The sequence below is a fragment of the Herpailurus yagouaroundi genome, unplaced genomic scaffold (genome assembly GCF_014898765.1).
Source record: "Herpailurus yagouaroundi ecotype Mexico unplaced genomic scaffold, PumYag 511, whole genome shotgun sequence".
Taxonomy (NCBI): domain Eukaryota; kingdom Metazoa; phylum Chordata; class Mammalia; order Carnivora; family Felidae; genus Herpailurus; species Herpailurus yagouaroundi.
Genome location: NW_024412728.1, coordinates 445950 through 463351, shown reverse-complemented (window position 1 = coordinate 463351; position 17402 = coordinate 445950). Strand labels below are relative to the sequence as shown.

General features: G+C 42.9%; 1 protein-coding gene across 1 annotated transcript; it reads left to right on the top strand.

The window, feature by feature from the left end:
- Positions 1-12422: 12422 nt before the first annotated feature.
- Positions 12423-14746, top strand: LOC121023101 (protein PBMUCL2-like). Its single transcript, XM_040464795.1, is given in 5 exon segments — positions 12423-12581; positions 12584-12671; positions 13920-14159; positions 14288-14421; positions 14423-14746. Coding segments are annotated over 5 exon segments (927 nt in total). The 5' UTR covers positions 12423-12440.
- The last annotated feature ends 2656 nt before the right edge of the window (positions 14747-17402 follow it).

Here is a 17402-nt window from a genome sequence, read left to right as displayed (position 1 = left end):
CCCCCCCACCCCAACACACACACATTAATTATATTCCATCACTTCTGCCTAGAGGGAACTCGCCTCAACTGAGACAAACATCTCGGTTTGTTAGATGCTATCACTTCTGTGCCAAGCCCAATCAGCTCTGTCCCACCCACCGCCTGTGACATTGCCACCTCATCTTCAATGTATTGAGCGCTGGCCCAGGGGCTGCTAACTACACTTCATGCACCAAATCTGGCCTGTTACCTGCTTTCTCAAATGAGGTATTATTGGAGCACAGGTGCACGTACTCCTTTACGTCTATAGCTGCTTTCCAGCTACTTTGCATACTTGTGAGAGAGACTTTGTGACTCAAATAGCTTAAACATATGCCACCTGATGACGCTTTACAAGAAGTTTGCCAACCCTTGCTCCAAGGTTGATTAAGACCAAAGTGATTTTTTTTCATATTCTTCCACTTGCTCTGAATAAAATCACCTCTGCACTTGCCATCAGCACTCATGGAGAATGTGATTCAACCCATTTTGTTCTGAGCCACTCACTGCTATTCCAGTGACTGACACTGCTCTTGTATCAGGGTAACCACTTCCAGTCAAAGCACAATCCTTGCTGCCAATGCCACCTGCTGTATGTATTAGTTCCCCCCGCCTTATTCTGAGCCAGCCTCTCCTGTCCCTAGGGCCAGCCTCCTCCCTGTGGGTCAGGTTCTTCCACACAAGTTCTGAGCACACTCACCTCACCTTTGTTGACCACCACGATTGTGTTAGATTATGTAACCTGTGCTCCCAGCCATGGCCACTGTCTCACCCCTGAGTAAATCTGAGTCCATCATCCCGTCTTCCAGCAATGTCCTTATGCCCAGTTGAGTACATCACAAGAATATCAGACTCTGCCCCTTTTCTCCCGGCCCACCTTCTCTATTTGGGTGATCACTTCTAAAATTGAATAAATCTTCTCCTACATCAATCACAGTCACATTTCCTCAGTCTTAGCCTTCACCATCACCAGTGGACATAGTCTACGTCCTCTTCTCTAAGACACTCACCTCTACTCTGGGGACCATGGCCTCAGGTGAATCACTTTCTAACATCTCTCCTCTCACCACAACAGCTCTTCTCAAACCACCACTCCCATTAGTGGGTTATATCAACCTTTCTTTTCTAAGTACACCCGCCTCCCTTTTGATTACCTGTTTCCTAGGCACCAGGACTCTGGAGTCAGGAAAACTACCTCCCCCCACCCCGTCACCATGGCCCTTGCAATGGACTCTACACCCCGTGCCACCAGGAATATTGTCCCTGAGAGAGCCCCAAATGCTCTTACCTGGGCACATCCACTGTTGGAGTACCATCTACCACCTCTGTTCCAGGTACCAGGAACACCAGGATGAGATCCACCCAGGAGTCAATCTCCACTCCTGGAAGAAGCATTACCTCCCCCCAAATAGGCCCAGTCACCACAGGCACAAACACAGTTACCAAGAGTCAAATGCCAACAAATGAGAGTAAACAAGTGGATATTTGCACCCCTGAGGCATCATCCTCATCTCTCTGTCTGGAGTCATAGCGACTATTGGACTGTTAGTGGGACTGAGTTTTGGGCTGGTGAGTATCAAGGTTGAGTTAATAGAGGAGCCTGCTAAGAAGGCAGAGTATGAATGGGAGAAGAATTCATGTAGATAGTTCATTAAGATATCCAGAATGAGAGAGAAGAATAAATTGGTATGCTACGAGGAAAAGAATCACCTAGTACACTATAAAGACTAGAGAGAATGATCAAATAAGGGAAAGTGATAAATTTAAGGTAGAAAAACAAGAAAAAATATAAAATTAGGACTAATGTGAAAGGATATTTTGTGAAAGGGGGGGAAACAGAAGGTATTTTTTCAGAAATCATGTCTCTTAATGAAACAAAATCTGGAAGTAAAGCTGTTTTAGCACTGGAAGAAGAATCTCCAGGGAGTAAGGGATGGTTAGGCCCTCACCTTGTTTACAAATTTCCACTGCAAATGTTAGTACTGGTTATCCAGGCAGAGATAGTCTACCTTGGCTTTCCTTAGCTCAGCTTTTAGAGTGGCAATGTCAAAACATTTCACTAAATCTGAGAGAGAACAGGAAAGAAATAAACATAAAGAAAACAGGAAACATGGGGATGTTCAGCCGCCCATAGTGCAGTTTTCCAATGTTATATACTAACAAGCACTCTGCAGTTCCTAGTTCTGTCTGGGCTAGTCAATCTCTGACTTCCCACAGCATCTCTGCTTTCTGGTCTTGATCTTTCTGTAAATACACATTTGTACTATTCTGATTTTGAAATTTATTTATGTTTTTCCTGTTTTCTGTAGTTTCTGTTACTAAGCTCATATCTGAGGAATGATTCAGAGAACAATAGGTGGTGTGCAGAAGTGTGTCACACTGCCTCACAAGAGGCTGTGCATCTCTTCCCAACTCTGGGTTCAGGAATGTCACATTGGTAGTTTAAAATATGCTGTGGTGGAAGTATTTATAGTCTAGAAACCAGAAAATTCTACATAATGTCTTTTAACCTCTGGAGAGCCAGTTGTTAAACAATCCTCAGTAAAAACAAATGCAACACATTCTGCAGCCAAAAGCTGGCATAATATAGTCAATTTACTACCATTCCTTAGTTCAGAATTTTCAGTCTGCCTCCATACGTAGGCTAAAAAATTAAGTCCCATCATCCAGGAATGACTTCCTAAATTATTATTTTATGTGCAAAGTTAACATATAATGACAACTAAATTAATTGAGTTTTTACTAAGCGTTAAGCTCAGGTCTGAGTGCTTAAAATGCATCATTTCATTTCATTTGCTCTACAGTCCTAAGGGGATATTATAGCCACCTGATACACTAGGAGCCTGGAGCTCCATGATCTTAGTTATTTGCTCCAGCACATATAATCTCAAAGCTCTACATGAATATATTCTAAGGTCTCTCAATTCCATGCACCTGTCTTCAGCTTCCTTAGCTGACTAAAAAATTGAAAGGCTCTCTTAAGTGAGTCTCCACAATTTCACATGTAGATGTGGATTCACTTTTGTCTTGATAGTCCAATAGCACATAAGCTTACCATGCTGGAAAGGATGTATTAATAAAGTGACAAGGAAAGTTGTTTACTCAGATAGAAAGATGGGAGAGACAAAGACACAATAAGGATGGTAACAAGAGGAGAAAATAGGTGGCTCTGAAAAGTAAAAATCTGACAGTGAAAGAGATGATAAGGGACATAAGGGAGAAGAGATAAGGTTGGTGATAAGAGAAAACATAAATTAATTTTATAATATTATATTTTTTCTTTTTTATAGGGACTTTTACTTCCCCCTGATAAATAGTGGTACTTACTACCTTCATGACTACAGCCTTGACCTTGGTCTGGACCTGGATTATTCAGAACTGGGCTCTGGCATGTTCCACAGCCTGGTAAATGAATTGGTCCATGGAGGAGCACATGGCTTTGGACACAGAGTGGGCCATGGTATCAACCATAAATGGAGCCATAGCTGTCAGAGTGGTTATGGCATGAATCATGACAGAAGTTATGGACACAAAGAAGCCATTACAATAGCCATTACCACAGAGGAGGCCACTGAGGAAGCCATGAAGTGGGCCATAAAGGAAGATACCATGGAAGCCATAGCAGGACAAGATGGTCATGGCCATAAACTGGATAATATAGGAAAATATGGAAAACGAAAAGTTGAGAGGGTGTCATGGGGGAAAAAATGATCATGAAATGATTAAAATGAAGTTATAGGGGCACTTGGATGGCTAAGCCAGCAGAGCATGAATTCAAGTCCCACATTGGGCAAAGAGTCTACCTAAAAAAAAAAGTTAAAATGGAGTATAAAAAGGTTCTCAAGGAGCAAGGAACAAGGTCAAGGTCAAAAAAGAATGAGCAAAAGATCTCAGAGACCTTGACCAACATTGGGAAAAATCAAGCAAAGACTAGGTTTAGAGTAGATGCACAGCTTTACCAGGCTTGGAGATGACTTCAAGTCAAAGCTTTCTTGAGTTCTACCTGACTCTCAGACTGTATTGTAGGGAGTCATAGTGATCATCCGCAGCACTTTTTCTCTATCTCCCACCACCAAGTCATGGCCAGTGTTTCTCATCCTTATGTTTCCTCAGGGTGCTATAAATGTTACCACACCATTCTAAGAAGCAAAAGCACAAAGTAAGTATATTATCAGGACTACAGGCTTATTTGGTTTCCTTGTTTTCCTGTTTGTTCTTTTAGTATTCACTGATTATTATTATTATTATTTTTAGTGATTGCTATGTTCCAGGAGCTATCCCAGGAGCCTTTAAATACATCATCATTGGGGCGCCTGGGTGGCGCAGTCGGTTGAGCATCCGACTTCAGCCAGGTCACGATCTCGCGGTCCGTGGGTTCGAGCCCCGCGTCGGGCTCTGGGCTGATGGCTCAGAGCCTGGAGCCTGTTTCCGATTCTGTGTCTCCCTCTCTCTCTGCCCCTCCCCCGTTCATGCTCTGTCTCTCTCTGTCCCAAAAATAAATAAACGTTGAAAAAAAAAATTTAAAAAAAAAAAAAATAAATAAATAAATACATCATCATTTAGAATTACTGGGAACTTATGAAGATAAAAAGCTTCTGCACAGCCAAGGAAACAACCAACAAAACTAAAAGGCAACCAACAGAATGGGAAAAGATATTTGCAAATGACATATCGGACAAAAGGCTAGTATCCAAGATCTATAAAGAGCTCACCAAACTCCACACCTGAAAAGCAAATAACCCAGTGAAGAAATGGGCAGAAAACATGAATAGACACTTCTCTAAAGAAGACATCTGGATGGCCAACAGGCACATGAAAAGATGTTCAACGTCGCTCCTTATCAAGGAAATACAAATAAAAACCACACTCAGATATCACCTCATGCCAGTCAGAGTGGCCAAAATGAACAAATCAGGAGACTATAGATGCTGGAGAGGATGTGGAGAAATGGGAACCCTCTTGCACTGTTGGTGGGAATGCAAATTGGTGCAGCCGCTCTGGAAAGCAGTGTGGAGGTTCCTCAGAAAATTAAAAATAGACCTACCCTATGACCCAGCAATAGCACTGCTAGGAATTTACCCAAGGGACACAGGAGTACTGATGCATAGGGGCACTTGTACCCCAATGTTCATAGCAGCACTCTCAACAATAGCCAAATTATGGAAAGAGCCTAAATGTCCATCAACTGATGAATGGATAAAGAAATTGTGGTTTATATACACAATGGAATACTACGTGGCAATGAGAAAAAACGAAATATGGCCTTTTGTAGCAATGTGGATGGAACTGGAGAGTGTGATGCTAAGTGAAATAAGCCATACCGAGAAAGACAGATACCATATGGTTTCACTCTTATGTGGATCCTGAGAAACTGAACAGGAACCCATGGGGGAGGGGAAGGAAAAAAAAAAAAGAGGTTAGAGTGGGTGAGAGCCAAAGCATAAGAGACTGTTGAGAACTGAGAGCAAATTGAGGGTTGATGGGGGTTGGGAGGGAGGAGAGGGTGGGTGATGGGTATCGAGGAGGGCACCTTTTGGGATGAGCACTGGGTGTTGTATGGAAACCAATTTGACAATAAATTTCATATATAAATAAAAAAAAAGAAATTGTGGTTTTTATACACAATGGAATACTACATGGCAATGAGAAAAAATGAAATATGGCCTTTTGTAGCAACGTGGATGGAACTGGACAGTGTGATGCTAAGCGAAATAAGCCATAACGAGAAAGACAGATACCATATGGTTTCACTCTTATGTGGATCCTGAGAAACTTAACAGGAACCCATGGGGGAGGGGAAGGAAAAAAAAAAGAGGTTAGAGTGGGAGAGAGCCAAAGCATAAGAGACTGTTGACAACTGAGAGCAAACTGAGGGCTGATGGGGGGTGGGAGGGAGGAGAGGGTGGGTGATGGGTATTGAGGAGGGCACCTTTTGGGATGAGCACTGGGTGTTGTATGGAAACCAATTTGACAATAAATTTCATATATATATAAAAAAAAAGAAGGAAACAGCAGGTTAGAACCAGCAAGACAGATGGTTAGAAAAGCTAAGACATATTCAGAGGAGATGAGAGAAAGGTGGAGTCAAAAAGAGCAATGGGGAGTAGTGCTGGCAGGGAGGAGGATGCTTGGAGAACACTGGAAGAGGGGGCATAACTCAGAAATGATTCATCCTTTTGTTTTCTGGAGAAACTTTCTACGCCTGAGAAACCTTTTCAACACAGATCTCTACTACTCCTATGGTTCCAACCTTGGTCCACATCTTACAGCTTTTATGGAGTCCATCATGGGTCTGTGATTGAGTCCAGTGGAGACCAGTCTCCCCCTGCAGCCATGTAGCTGACTGACTGAGAGACACACGTGGCCCTGAATAGCCCTGAAGGCAGAAGCATCACCTCAGGGGGAGAGAGAGAGAGCTGACCTGGATGACTGGAGGGTCTGACTTATGTCCTATATGCCCCCATGGCTGCTCCTCCCAGCTCTAACACTCCTCCCTCTCACTGTTTTTTTCCAGACCATGAAAAGGAGGCTGTAGTTGTAACTGAATTATTAAATTAATGTGTCAAATACATGTGATAGCCAAACAGTATGTGTTAGTGTTTATATATGGCTGTGAGTAGAAGTTCTCTGTATCCCAAAGACCACTCTTTCCTGTATCCTCTCAGCTCTTAAATCCCTAGAGTGAAATCCAGAGACCTTATAGCTGCCCCATTTTCTTCCCTGTCTTGTCCCCATTCCCTTAAGCCCTCTAGGTTGATGGAAGAATTGAATCAGGAAAAATGAGGGAAGGCAAGTGTTGGACTTCACAGATTTGTGTTGCACAATGAAGAGATGGTCTCTGTGTGAGCCTAGAGTGTGAAGGGTTGGGGTTGCTGTGAGGTAAAGACTTAACAGTTAATGGGGCTAATCCCAGGAATGGCCACATTGACTGTTCATATATGCTATGGGCTTGGACTCTTTACTGAAAAGACAGGTTTGAGTAGCCACCTTTCTCTCCTATGGGCTGCCAGCCTCAAGAGGGTTACCAGAAAAGGAGACCATGCTCCCAGTTTCTGCAAGGATGGGCCCAGCCTGCCCTGCCAGGAGCTGCAAAACCAGCCTCCCCTGCAAACCATCCCCTGCAGCATCCCCTGCAAAACCAGGCCTCAAAGCAGAGACACAAAGCTTGTGTATTAACACCATGCTCTTGCTGAAGGCCACCGCCTTGTTAAGGCTTCTGGTGCAACTTGCTCCTCACACACATTCCACTAACCCTCCTGGCAGCAAATGAATCACTCACCTTAACTTAACCTTATGTCTTAACCCTAAGTCTCTTCAGCCTCTATCATTCTCAAAGTCTGGATCTTTGCCAGAGCCTTTTTAACAGGACCAAAGCTGTTTATGTACATTTTATAACACTATTAACAAAATAGTTTTAAAATGCTGTATAGAAGCCAAATGCAAAAGAATACCTATTGTTTGATTACATTTCTTTCAATTTCAAGAATAAACAGAACTAACCTATAGTGACAGAGATTAGATCACTGATTTCCCATGGAGGTGAGAATTTTTATAAAGGGAAAATTTCTGGGTGATAGAAATGTTTTATATCTTGGTTGGTCTTTTGGTTACACATGTAAATATATCTATCAAAACTCATCTGAGTACTTAAGATATGTGCATTTCACGGTCTGTAAATTTTACCTAAACAAAACTATATGGTAGTTAGGGTTGTGTTTTTTACCACATAACAGTTTAATGCTACACAATTCTTAAAATAAATTATACTATATAATTTTACTATGTAGTGGTCTTATACCCGAAGTTTCTAACTAGTTATCTCTTCAGTTTTAATAGTCCCCAGTCCTTTGTCTTAAAGTAATTATCACATTTCTCATTCATTTCTTCATTCATTCATTCATTCATTCACCATATTTACTCAGCATGTGCTGAGTGCCAGGTCTAGAGAAGTTGGGGAGACAAGGATGAATGTGTAGGTCACAATTTGATAAAGAGGACACACTTGTAGACATAAGTTTAGGCCAATGCATCAAGTACTATTAATTAAGGTACTCCAAGAAAAAACATGGAACTTGACCAAGGGAAGAGGGGCTGACTCACATAAATGACTTTGATTCAGATCATAAAGAACTGGCAGGCATTTATAAGGAGGAAAAGGAGAAATATCAAGCAATCACCTTGTGCAAGACGAGGTGTGGCACTGCTAGTGAATGGTCAAAAGAACTGTGGGACAAGGTAGGACAGCACAGGGAAATGAGGCCAGAGAATTAACTATGTGGTTTTGGATGCCACACCAAGGTAGTGAGATTTCCTTCTGTAACACCAGGAAGCCAACAGATTGTTTTAAGGTGTTGTGGGATTAAATATTTTTTCCAAACAAGAACATTCTGCCTGAGTGAGTAGAAAATAGAGGCTGGAATCCAGTAGGGACTGAAATTCAAAAGCTCTTGTAATGTCCCAGCAAAGAAACAAACAAATCCAAGAGCACAATTGGAAATAGGAATCAAGAAGAAAAGTGGATTTCAAGAGGTTTCTGCCTAGCAGTTTTTTAAAAATCCCCTTCTCCAGAGCCCATAGTGACTTTTTTTTAGAAGTCCTGTTTCAGGGAGGTCCTCTTCTAACAGCTGTAGGCAATTTTCTTAAAATTAATTTATCAAATGATTAATTCTTTGAATTTTTTAATTGTCTTTAAACAAAAATCAAAATGTCTCCCACCTGCTGTAGCTAGAGCCTGGACTGGGGGACAGGCAGAGGGGAGACTGAAGAATATCTTATTGCTTATGACATGTTTTATAGACAAGAATACAATAAAACCTTGGTTTGTGAGCATAATTTGTTCTGGAAACATGCTTGTAATCCAAAGCATCTGTATCTTGTATATCAAAGCAAATTTCAAGAATCATTGACTCAGTTGTTTTCATGTAACATTCGGTGTTACATACTACTCATATTGCAAGATGTCACTTGTTTATCAAGTTAAAATTTATTAGAAATATTTGCTCATCTTGTGGAACACTCACAGAACAAATTACTTGCAATCCAAGGTTTTACTATATACTCAAGAAGATATATTTATTTATAAAAAATCTTCATATAAAACACTATATTCAAGAACATATGCAAGAAAATAGTTTATTCTTGGGGCGCCTGGGTGGCTCAGTCAGTTGAGCGTCTGACTTCAGCTCAGGTCATGATCTCACGGTTTAGGAGTTCAAGCCCGGAGTCAGGCTCTGTGCTGACAGCTCAGAGTCTGGAGCCTGCTTCAGATTCTGTGTCTCCCTCTCTCTGTCCCTTCCCTGCTCATCCTCTGTCTCCCTCTGTCTCTCAAAAATGAATAAACATTAAAAAAAAAAACAAAGTAGTTTATTCTTGACTAATGAATAATTGCAAACATTATTTCCATGTATAATATACAGATTATGGTAAAACCAATAAGGCTACAGACTATATAATTTCATTCATACAACTTTCTGGAAATAGCAAAATTATAGGGACAGAAACCAGGTCTGTTTTGCCAAAATCTGGGAGTCAGGGTAATTGAGGTAGGGTTGACTATTAAGGAACAGCATAGGAAGGGTTGGGGGGGGGGTGAGGAAATATTTCAGAGTGGTGAAGACATGACTCTATAATTTATCAAAATCCATATAATTGTACCCTACAAAGAGTAAATTTTACTGTGTGGAAATTTAGCAAATCAAGCAGGGTGTAGGGGGACAGGTGGAATGCAGACTCTGACAAATGAACCACATAACCATATCGAATGAGATAGGGAAGGAGCTGACCTCAGTAACTTTGAAAAACAGTGTTTTGACTGTTAGACTAAAGACACAAAGAATTGTGCACAAATACAGTACTCTAGTTGACAAATTTGTCTTCTCATATGGGTGTGGATTAGCAATTCCAAAACTACTATCTGTTTAATAGGGATGAATAAATAAGTACTAGAAATATTGTAGGGACACCTGACTGTCTCAGTCAGTAAAGCATTGTGAGTTGTGAGTTTGAGGTTGTGAGTTTGAGCACCATGTCGGGTGTATACATTATTTAAAAATAAAATATTTAAAAAAATTTTAACGTTTATTATTTATTCTTGAGAGAGTTAGAGAAACAGAGACAGGGGGAGGGGCAGAGAGACAGGGAGACAAAGCCCGACACAGGGCTTGAACCCACAAACCATGAGATCATGACCTGAGCCAAAGTCAGATGCTCATCCGACTGAGCCACCCAGGCACCCCTAAAAATAAAATATTAAAAAAATAAATATTGCAAATATTGCAAGCAATGTCAGAGAAAGAAATTACAAATAGGGGAAGGGGAGAGGGCAGAATGAACTGTGTGTTACTAGACTGGAGCTAGATGTATCTTAATTGACTGAGCCACCCAGGCGCCCTGGGCTAAAGGTATCAAACTGGACTCATGTTTGTGTTTAATATATTTGCAGATAGATAATACAGAAATACAGGTATGTGTTTGCATATGAGTTAGCATTTATTTATTTGTTTATTTATTTATTTATTTATTTCCTGGCTCTACTGTGACAGACAAGAAGCAGCAATTCCTAATTAACAATGGACACACCTAGTGCCCAGATCTTGGTTTCTAAATATTTTTCCCTAATAAACAGAACCAGAGTTGCATGGAGAAATGGCTGATTCCAGGGCCTGGGCAGAGAATATACAAAATAAGCATGGAGTTGGGGCGCCTGGGTGGCTCAGCCGGTTAAGCGGCGGACTTCGGCTCAGGTCATGATCTCGCAGTTCGTGAGTTCGAGCCCCGCGTCGGGCTCTGTGCTGACAGCTCAGAGCCTGGAGCCTGTTTCAGATTCTGTGTCTCCCTCTCTCTGACCCTCCCCCGTTCATGCTCTGTCTCTCTCTGTCTCAAAAATAAATAAACGTTAAAAAAAATTCAAAATAATCATGGAGCATTTCGTGATGACAGGATGTAAGAAAATACTTTAAAAGAGGGCACTGGTTAGCTCAGTCAGTAGAATATGCAACTCTTGACCTCAGGGTCATGAGTTTGAGCCCCACGTTGGGCGTAGAGCCTACTTAAAAAAAAAAAAAAAAGAACATTTGCATAGTCTCAAAACATCTCCCCCAAAATATTTAGTGATTACAAAGGGAAAAATAGTAAATTTACAGTGGGGATCCTGTCAGGCACCACCTTAACAGAGTGTTCAATGTTAACATCACCAGTAATAAGTCACATTGATATCATGATCTCCCTGATACAAGGCACCGAGAAGGGCACAGCACCTTTGTGGTATACCTCCCAATAATTCATAACACCAATTTAATCATAGGATATCAAACAAATGATAAGAAATCAGACAAACTGAGGCATCTGGGTTAGTCAGTCAAGCATCCAACTTTAGTTCAGGTCATGATCTCATGGTTCTGGGTTTGAGCCCTGCATTGGGTTGTCTGCTCTCAGCACAGAGCCCACTTACGATCCTCTGTACCCCCTCACTCTGCCCCTCCCCCACTTGTGCTCTCTTTTCCTCAAAAATAAATAAACATTTAAAAAAATCAGACAAACCAGAATCGTGGGGCATTCTTATAAAATGTGCGACCATTGCTCTGCATGAAAAACAAAGAAAGAGAGAAACTATCACAGGTTGTAGGAAGGAGCCTAAGGAAAGGTGATGAGTGAGTGCCATGTGGAATCCTGGATGCAGGTCAGAGAAGGAAGGAATATGAGCATTCTCATTCCAGGCCTGAAGGAACCTTTGGAGGTGAGCTAATTTCATCTAGTAATTGAGGCAATCTTGATAGCATGAGGGCACTGAAGCAGTAGGAACCAGGAGCCCAGCATCTGTGGGCTGCAGACAAGCCAATGAAAAGGATCTGTGTGATGACTGAGAGAAGAGAGTGGTTTTAAGACAGTGAGATCAGGTGTTTACATCCCCCTCATCAATGTCACTCCTTTCTGTTAAGGACCAAGGTGCTCTACACCCTCTGACATCTAGTTCTTCTCGTACCATGCACTATCCCCCCAAGAGAGCCCTAGCTTATACCTTCCTTGTCCACCTTGACCTTACCACTCCCACCTGTGGAAGGGAAATCCTCGCCCCTCTCTGAGGGCTGAGACATTGTGTGGAGAACAGCTTTCATCCAGGGCTCTACATCAGAAAGTGATGCCACCCATGCTGATAAGCTTGATATCATTACTGTTGAACTCTGGGCTCTGGGCCAGAGCCAAGAGCCCCTTTTGCACTAGCGACATCTCTCTTCTTCCCTGCCACTTCAGAATATCAGAGCTTGACTGACAGAGAGTAATGGAGCAGGCTGCTCCTCCCTGCAAGAAGACAGAGGAGTACTGGATTCCCTTGGCAGCAGCACATTTAAATTCCACAGCCACTGTGGGCTTAAGGAGAAGGAAAGAGAGAGAGAGAGAGTAGAAGGAAGGAGGGAGGAAAAAATGCTTCCAGCCTTTGTGGTTTCTCTCGAGATGAAAAGAAGAAACTGCTCTGCCACATCCCTTCTCCTGCTACTCCTGCTTCTACTTGGGGGTTCAGAATTGGGTGAGTGAATTAACTTTGAAGAAGATGCAAAGGCTCCTCAGGGCCTGCAGAAACAGGGGTTGGGATCCGTGGAGAAAAAAGATCCTGGGACTCAGGCAGGGCCAGTCGTGAGCAAAGCTATGGAATAAGTAAATGAACCTTGGGAAGTTCTGGACCCTGCTATCTGCCCCCAACCTCCTGTCACAGGTAAGCAGGGCTCCCAGGGACCTGTTAATTCTCTTTCTCACATCCTCTTTCAAGGAAATGGTCTACTTTTTTTTTTATTTTTTTTTCAACGTTTATTTATTTATTTGGGACAGAGAGACACAGAGCATGAACGGGGGAGGGGCAGAGAGAGAGGGAGACACAGAATCGGAAACAGGCTCCAGGCTCTGAGCCATCAGCCCAGAGCCTGACGCGGGGCTCGAACTCCCGGACCGCGAGATCGTGACCTGGCTGAAGTCGGACGCTTAACCAACTGCGCCACCCAGGCACCCCAAGGTCTACTTTTGATTACTTACACTTTATTTAAGTTTCTCTATTTCAATTCTCCTTAGAAATAAAGGATTTGAGCCTTATTAGAGGAATTTGGGGAATCAACAGCAGATAGGGAGGAATTCTTTTGGACAGAAAAACCCAAAACTCCAAAAGTAATGCCATGTAGGCTGCATTTATTTATAAGAATAAATACTCCCAGTTCTGATTCCCTGCAGGTGGGGGCAGTGGGAGGTGCAGATGCTTCATGTCTTCCTTCTACTTATACCCAGCTCAGTGCAGCTGTCAACCTCAATCAGCTCACACATCCCTCATGATTCATGCAACCCAAGCAACCTTGAAACTTACCTGCCTCCAATCTTTCCACTTCAGCATCAGAACAGAACCAGGAACTGATTTAGAAATCACACACCAAGCCATGACCTGAATTTAATCTCTAGTATGAATCACAGGTCCCGCCTCATTTGTTTACCAGAGCCCCAGACAGAACTGAATGAGAGGCAACACATACAAACACAGAGTAAGAATACCTAATTTGCTGAACTACTATCCCCGGGGGCAGGAGTGCAAGGGAAGAGTGACCTTAAGGAAGAATCGGGTTTACTATTCCACAGAAAGAGACCAGAACTGCAAAAAGTAAAATCAAAGACTGGTGAGCAGACCTTGTAAGATTATGACTTAGCTCTGGATACTCCATATTATAAAACAAGAGGAAGCCTTGTGGAATATGTTTTATCAGAATTAAATCCAAAATACCAAATGATCCTTAACTCGAATAAGTCCAACCACATTATATGGGGGGACCAGTTATATAAATGGGAAGATAACTATTAAAAACATTAAGCTGAGCAGATGATGACAGGCCATCAAAGATCCACTTAAAAGAGATTATTTTTTAGTAGGAACAAGCCAAAATGTTTCTACTAAGGACCCAGTGGGTAGCCCTGATGACTCACAGACAAAAGAAAAATATACCAGTGATGACCTGAGGACCATTGAGGACTACACTACTGAACACGTGGTGACCCCTGAGGACTACACCTCTGTAGATGCAGGGGCCACCCAGGACTCTACCACTGTAGATCTGGGGATCACCAAGGACCCTCCCACTGTAGACCCAGGGAACACCGAGGACTCTACCATTAGACCTGGGGACCACTGAGGACTATACCATTGTAGATCCAAAGACCACCAAGGGCTATACCACTGTAGATCTGAGGGCCACCCAGGACTCGACCAGTGTAGATTCAGAGACCACCAAGGACTCTACCATTAGACCTAGGGACCACTGAGGACTATACCACTATAGATCCAGGGACCACTGAGAACTATGGCACTGTAGATCCAGAGACCACAGATAACTACACCACTACAGGTCCAGGGACCACTGACTGCAGACCTGAGGACCACCAAGGACTATAGCACTGTAGATCTGGGGACCACAGATGACTATTTCACTAAAGACCTGAGGGCCACCAAGTGCTATTTCACTACAGACCTGGGGTCCACCAAGGAGTACTTCACTGCAGACCCAGGGACCACAGAGGAATATATCACTGATGACCTGGTGACCAGTGAGGATCATGTCATTGAGGGCCCGGGCATCACCGAAGACTACACCACTAAACACCTGGATATACCTGAGGACTACATTTCTTCAGGTCTGGGAGCAGCAAGCTCTACACCACTAAACATCCAGACACTTGTCCTGAGGGAACAGATTCAGTAACCTCAGTGAACCCCACTGGATTGCTGACACCTATCAGAATCATCCTTATTTCCCTGGCTGCCACCACAGTGGCAGTTGCATTCTTTGTTGGACTCAACTTCTTTGTGGTGACTATCTGCCCAGGAATGTGAAAGACATGGGAATGAGGGTATTGAGGAGGAGGATGTGGGCATGAGTTGAGGCATGATCAATTGTCAGAGGTGAGGAAACCTACATAGAGCTTTGGAAAGATACAGAGAGAGACAGAGATGGAGAGAAAGGAGAGGAGCAGGTAACATAAAAAATAAGGACAGAACTAAGGGAGAGAGGAAGTTGTTAGAGACAGAGGGAGAAGGAGAGAAAGAGGGAAGGAGAAAAAGAGTATGGAGGAAAATAAAGCAGATAGAAGGAAGAACATAAAAATACAAATATAGTAAGGTATGGTGAGAGCTAGAGCAAGGTATAAACCATTAAGTAAAGATAGATGTAAAAATTTGGAAATTTTCATAAAAAGACAAGAAATTGGTGGTAAGAGGAGAGAAGGAAATAGAAACATTCTGAATGGCCCACTCATCTCAAAAATGATATTATTTTGTGTTGATTGCTACCCACTCTGAAATTCTGCAAAAGATTTTTTAAAACCAGGTTTGGGTAGGTTTTATGAACATGGGCTACAAAATATCAGAGAGACAATTGGTAAGAGCTCTCAAAATGGGGTCTCTATGTATTTTTATGCCTCTGCCATTGCTTCTACAGGGAAGATAAGAAGACTCCACACCAGTCTTGTGGTTTGCTCTTACTGACTTTTGGTTAAAAACCTAAGCCTTCAATGTTTGACTTCTGCTGAATGGGAAAGGGCTGGTCCTTTTTGGCCATACTGACCTAAGGATTAAGTTCCTGTTGAAATCTTTAACAAGTGGTGGCTTACATGACTAGCCAGCTCATGCAGGTCATTAAAGCCCCATTAATTCATTGATGCCACTGTGCATTGACCCCAAGAGGCAAACCCACAGCTTGGGATCAGTTTGGAAGTGTGATTTAAGTAAAAAATAATGCATTATTCAGTTGAGGTGTTCATGTTTAATTCCACCAAAAACACTATGAAATTTGAACATTCTGATGGATGGCTGACAAGAGGAAAAGGGGAATAATAGCCTCCATATGTACTTGACACACTCATGAGTCACATTCAGTATTCACCAGTAGAGGGATGACCTCCTTGACTTCACTGTTACACAAACAAGTGGATTTTTAATTACGTGGATCAGGATGAAAAGCCAGACACTCTTGCTCCAGGTTGGTGGATACTCTCCTCCCTCCAAACCAGACCTCTAAGTGCTGATACAGAGTAATCACTAACAATGGCACCTTCTTAACCTCTTGTAGAGACTAAAAATGAGATGGCTAAAGAGGCTCAGAGTACAGAGAGTAAGAGGAAATTCTGTGTTCCCAAACTTGCTAAAATTTTAACTTTAAATTTTTTAAAAATATTTTTATTGGGGCGCCTGGGTGGCGCAGTCGGTTAAGCGTCCGACTTCAGCCAGGTCACGATCTCGCGGTCTGTGAGTTCGAGCCCCGCATCAGGCTCTGGGCTGATGGCTCAGAGCCCGGAGCCTGTTTCCGATTCTGTGTCTCCCTCTCTCTCTGCCCCTCCCCCGTTCATGCTCTGTCTCTCTCTGTCCCAAAAATAAATAAACGTTGAAAAAAAAAATTTAAAAAAAAATATTTTTATTTATTTTTGAGACAGAGACAGAGCATGAGCAGGGGAGGGGCAGAGAGAGACACACACAGAATCCAAAGCAGGCTCCAGGCTCTGAGCTATCAGCACAGAGCCCGACGTGGGGCTCGAACTCGCAGACCGTGAGATCATGACCTGAGCCGAAGTCTGACACTTAACTGACTGAGCCACCCAGGCACCCCTAAAATTTTAACTTTTAAATATTTAACCAAAAATGTTTATGGGGCAGCTGGGTAGCTCAGTCAGGTAAGCATCGGACTTCAGCTCAGGTCATGATCTCACAGTCCATGAGTTCTAGCCCTGGGTTGGGCCCTGTGCTGACAGCTCTCTTCCCCTCCCCCACTCATCCTCTGTCCCTCAAAAAATGAATAAAGGTAAAAAAAAATCTTTTTAATGTTTAAAAGATAAGAATTATCTATATTTTCATCTCTCCCCCAATTCTATTTATCAAAACAGATTTATTTTCCCAACATGACTTCGATATTTTAGGAAATTATGTATCTCTAGGGGTAAGTGTCAAGATCTAAAGAAAATGGTGAGAAACAGGAAGAAGATGGCGGCGTAGGAGGACGCTGGGCTCACCGCGCGTCCTGCTGATCACTTGGATTCCACCTACACCTGCCTAAATAACCCAGAAAACCGCCAGAGGATTAGCAGAACGGAGTCGCCGGAGCCAAGCGCAGACGAGAGGCCCACGGAAGAGGGTAGGAAGGGCGGCGAGGCGGTGCGCACTCCACGGACTTGCGGGAGAGAGCCGGGGCGGAGGGGCGGCTCGCCGGACAAGCAGAGCCCCCAAGTCTGGCTTGCAAAAAGCGGAGGGGCCTGACAGACTGTGTTCCGACAGCAAGCACGACTTGGCAGCTGGGAGGTCATAGGTTGGCAGCTCTGCTTGGAAAGCGGGAAGGCTGGAGGACAAAGGGAAGGAAAGCTGCTGAGCCC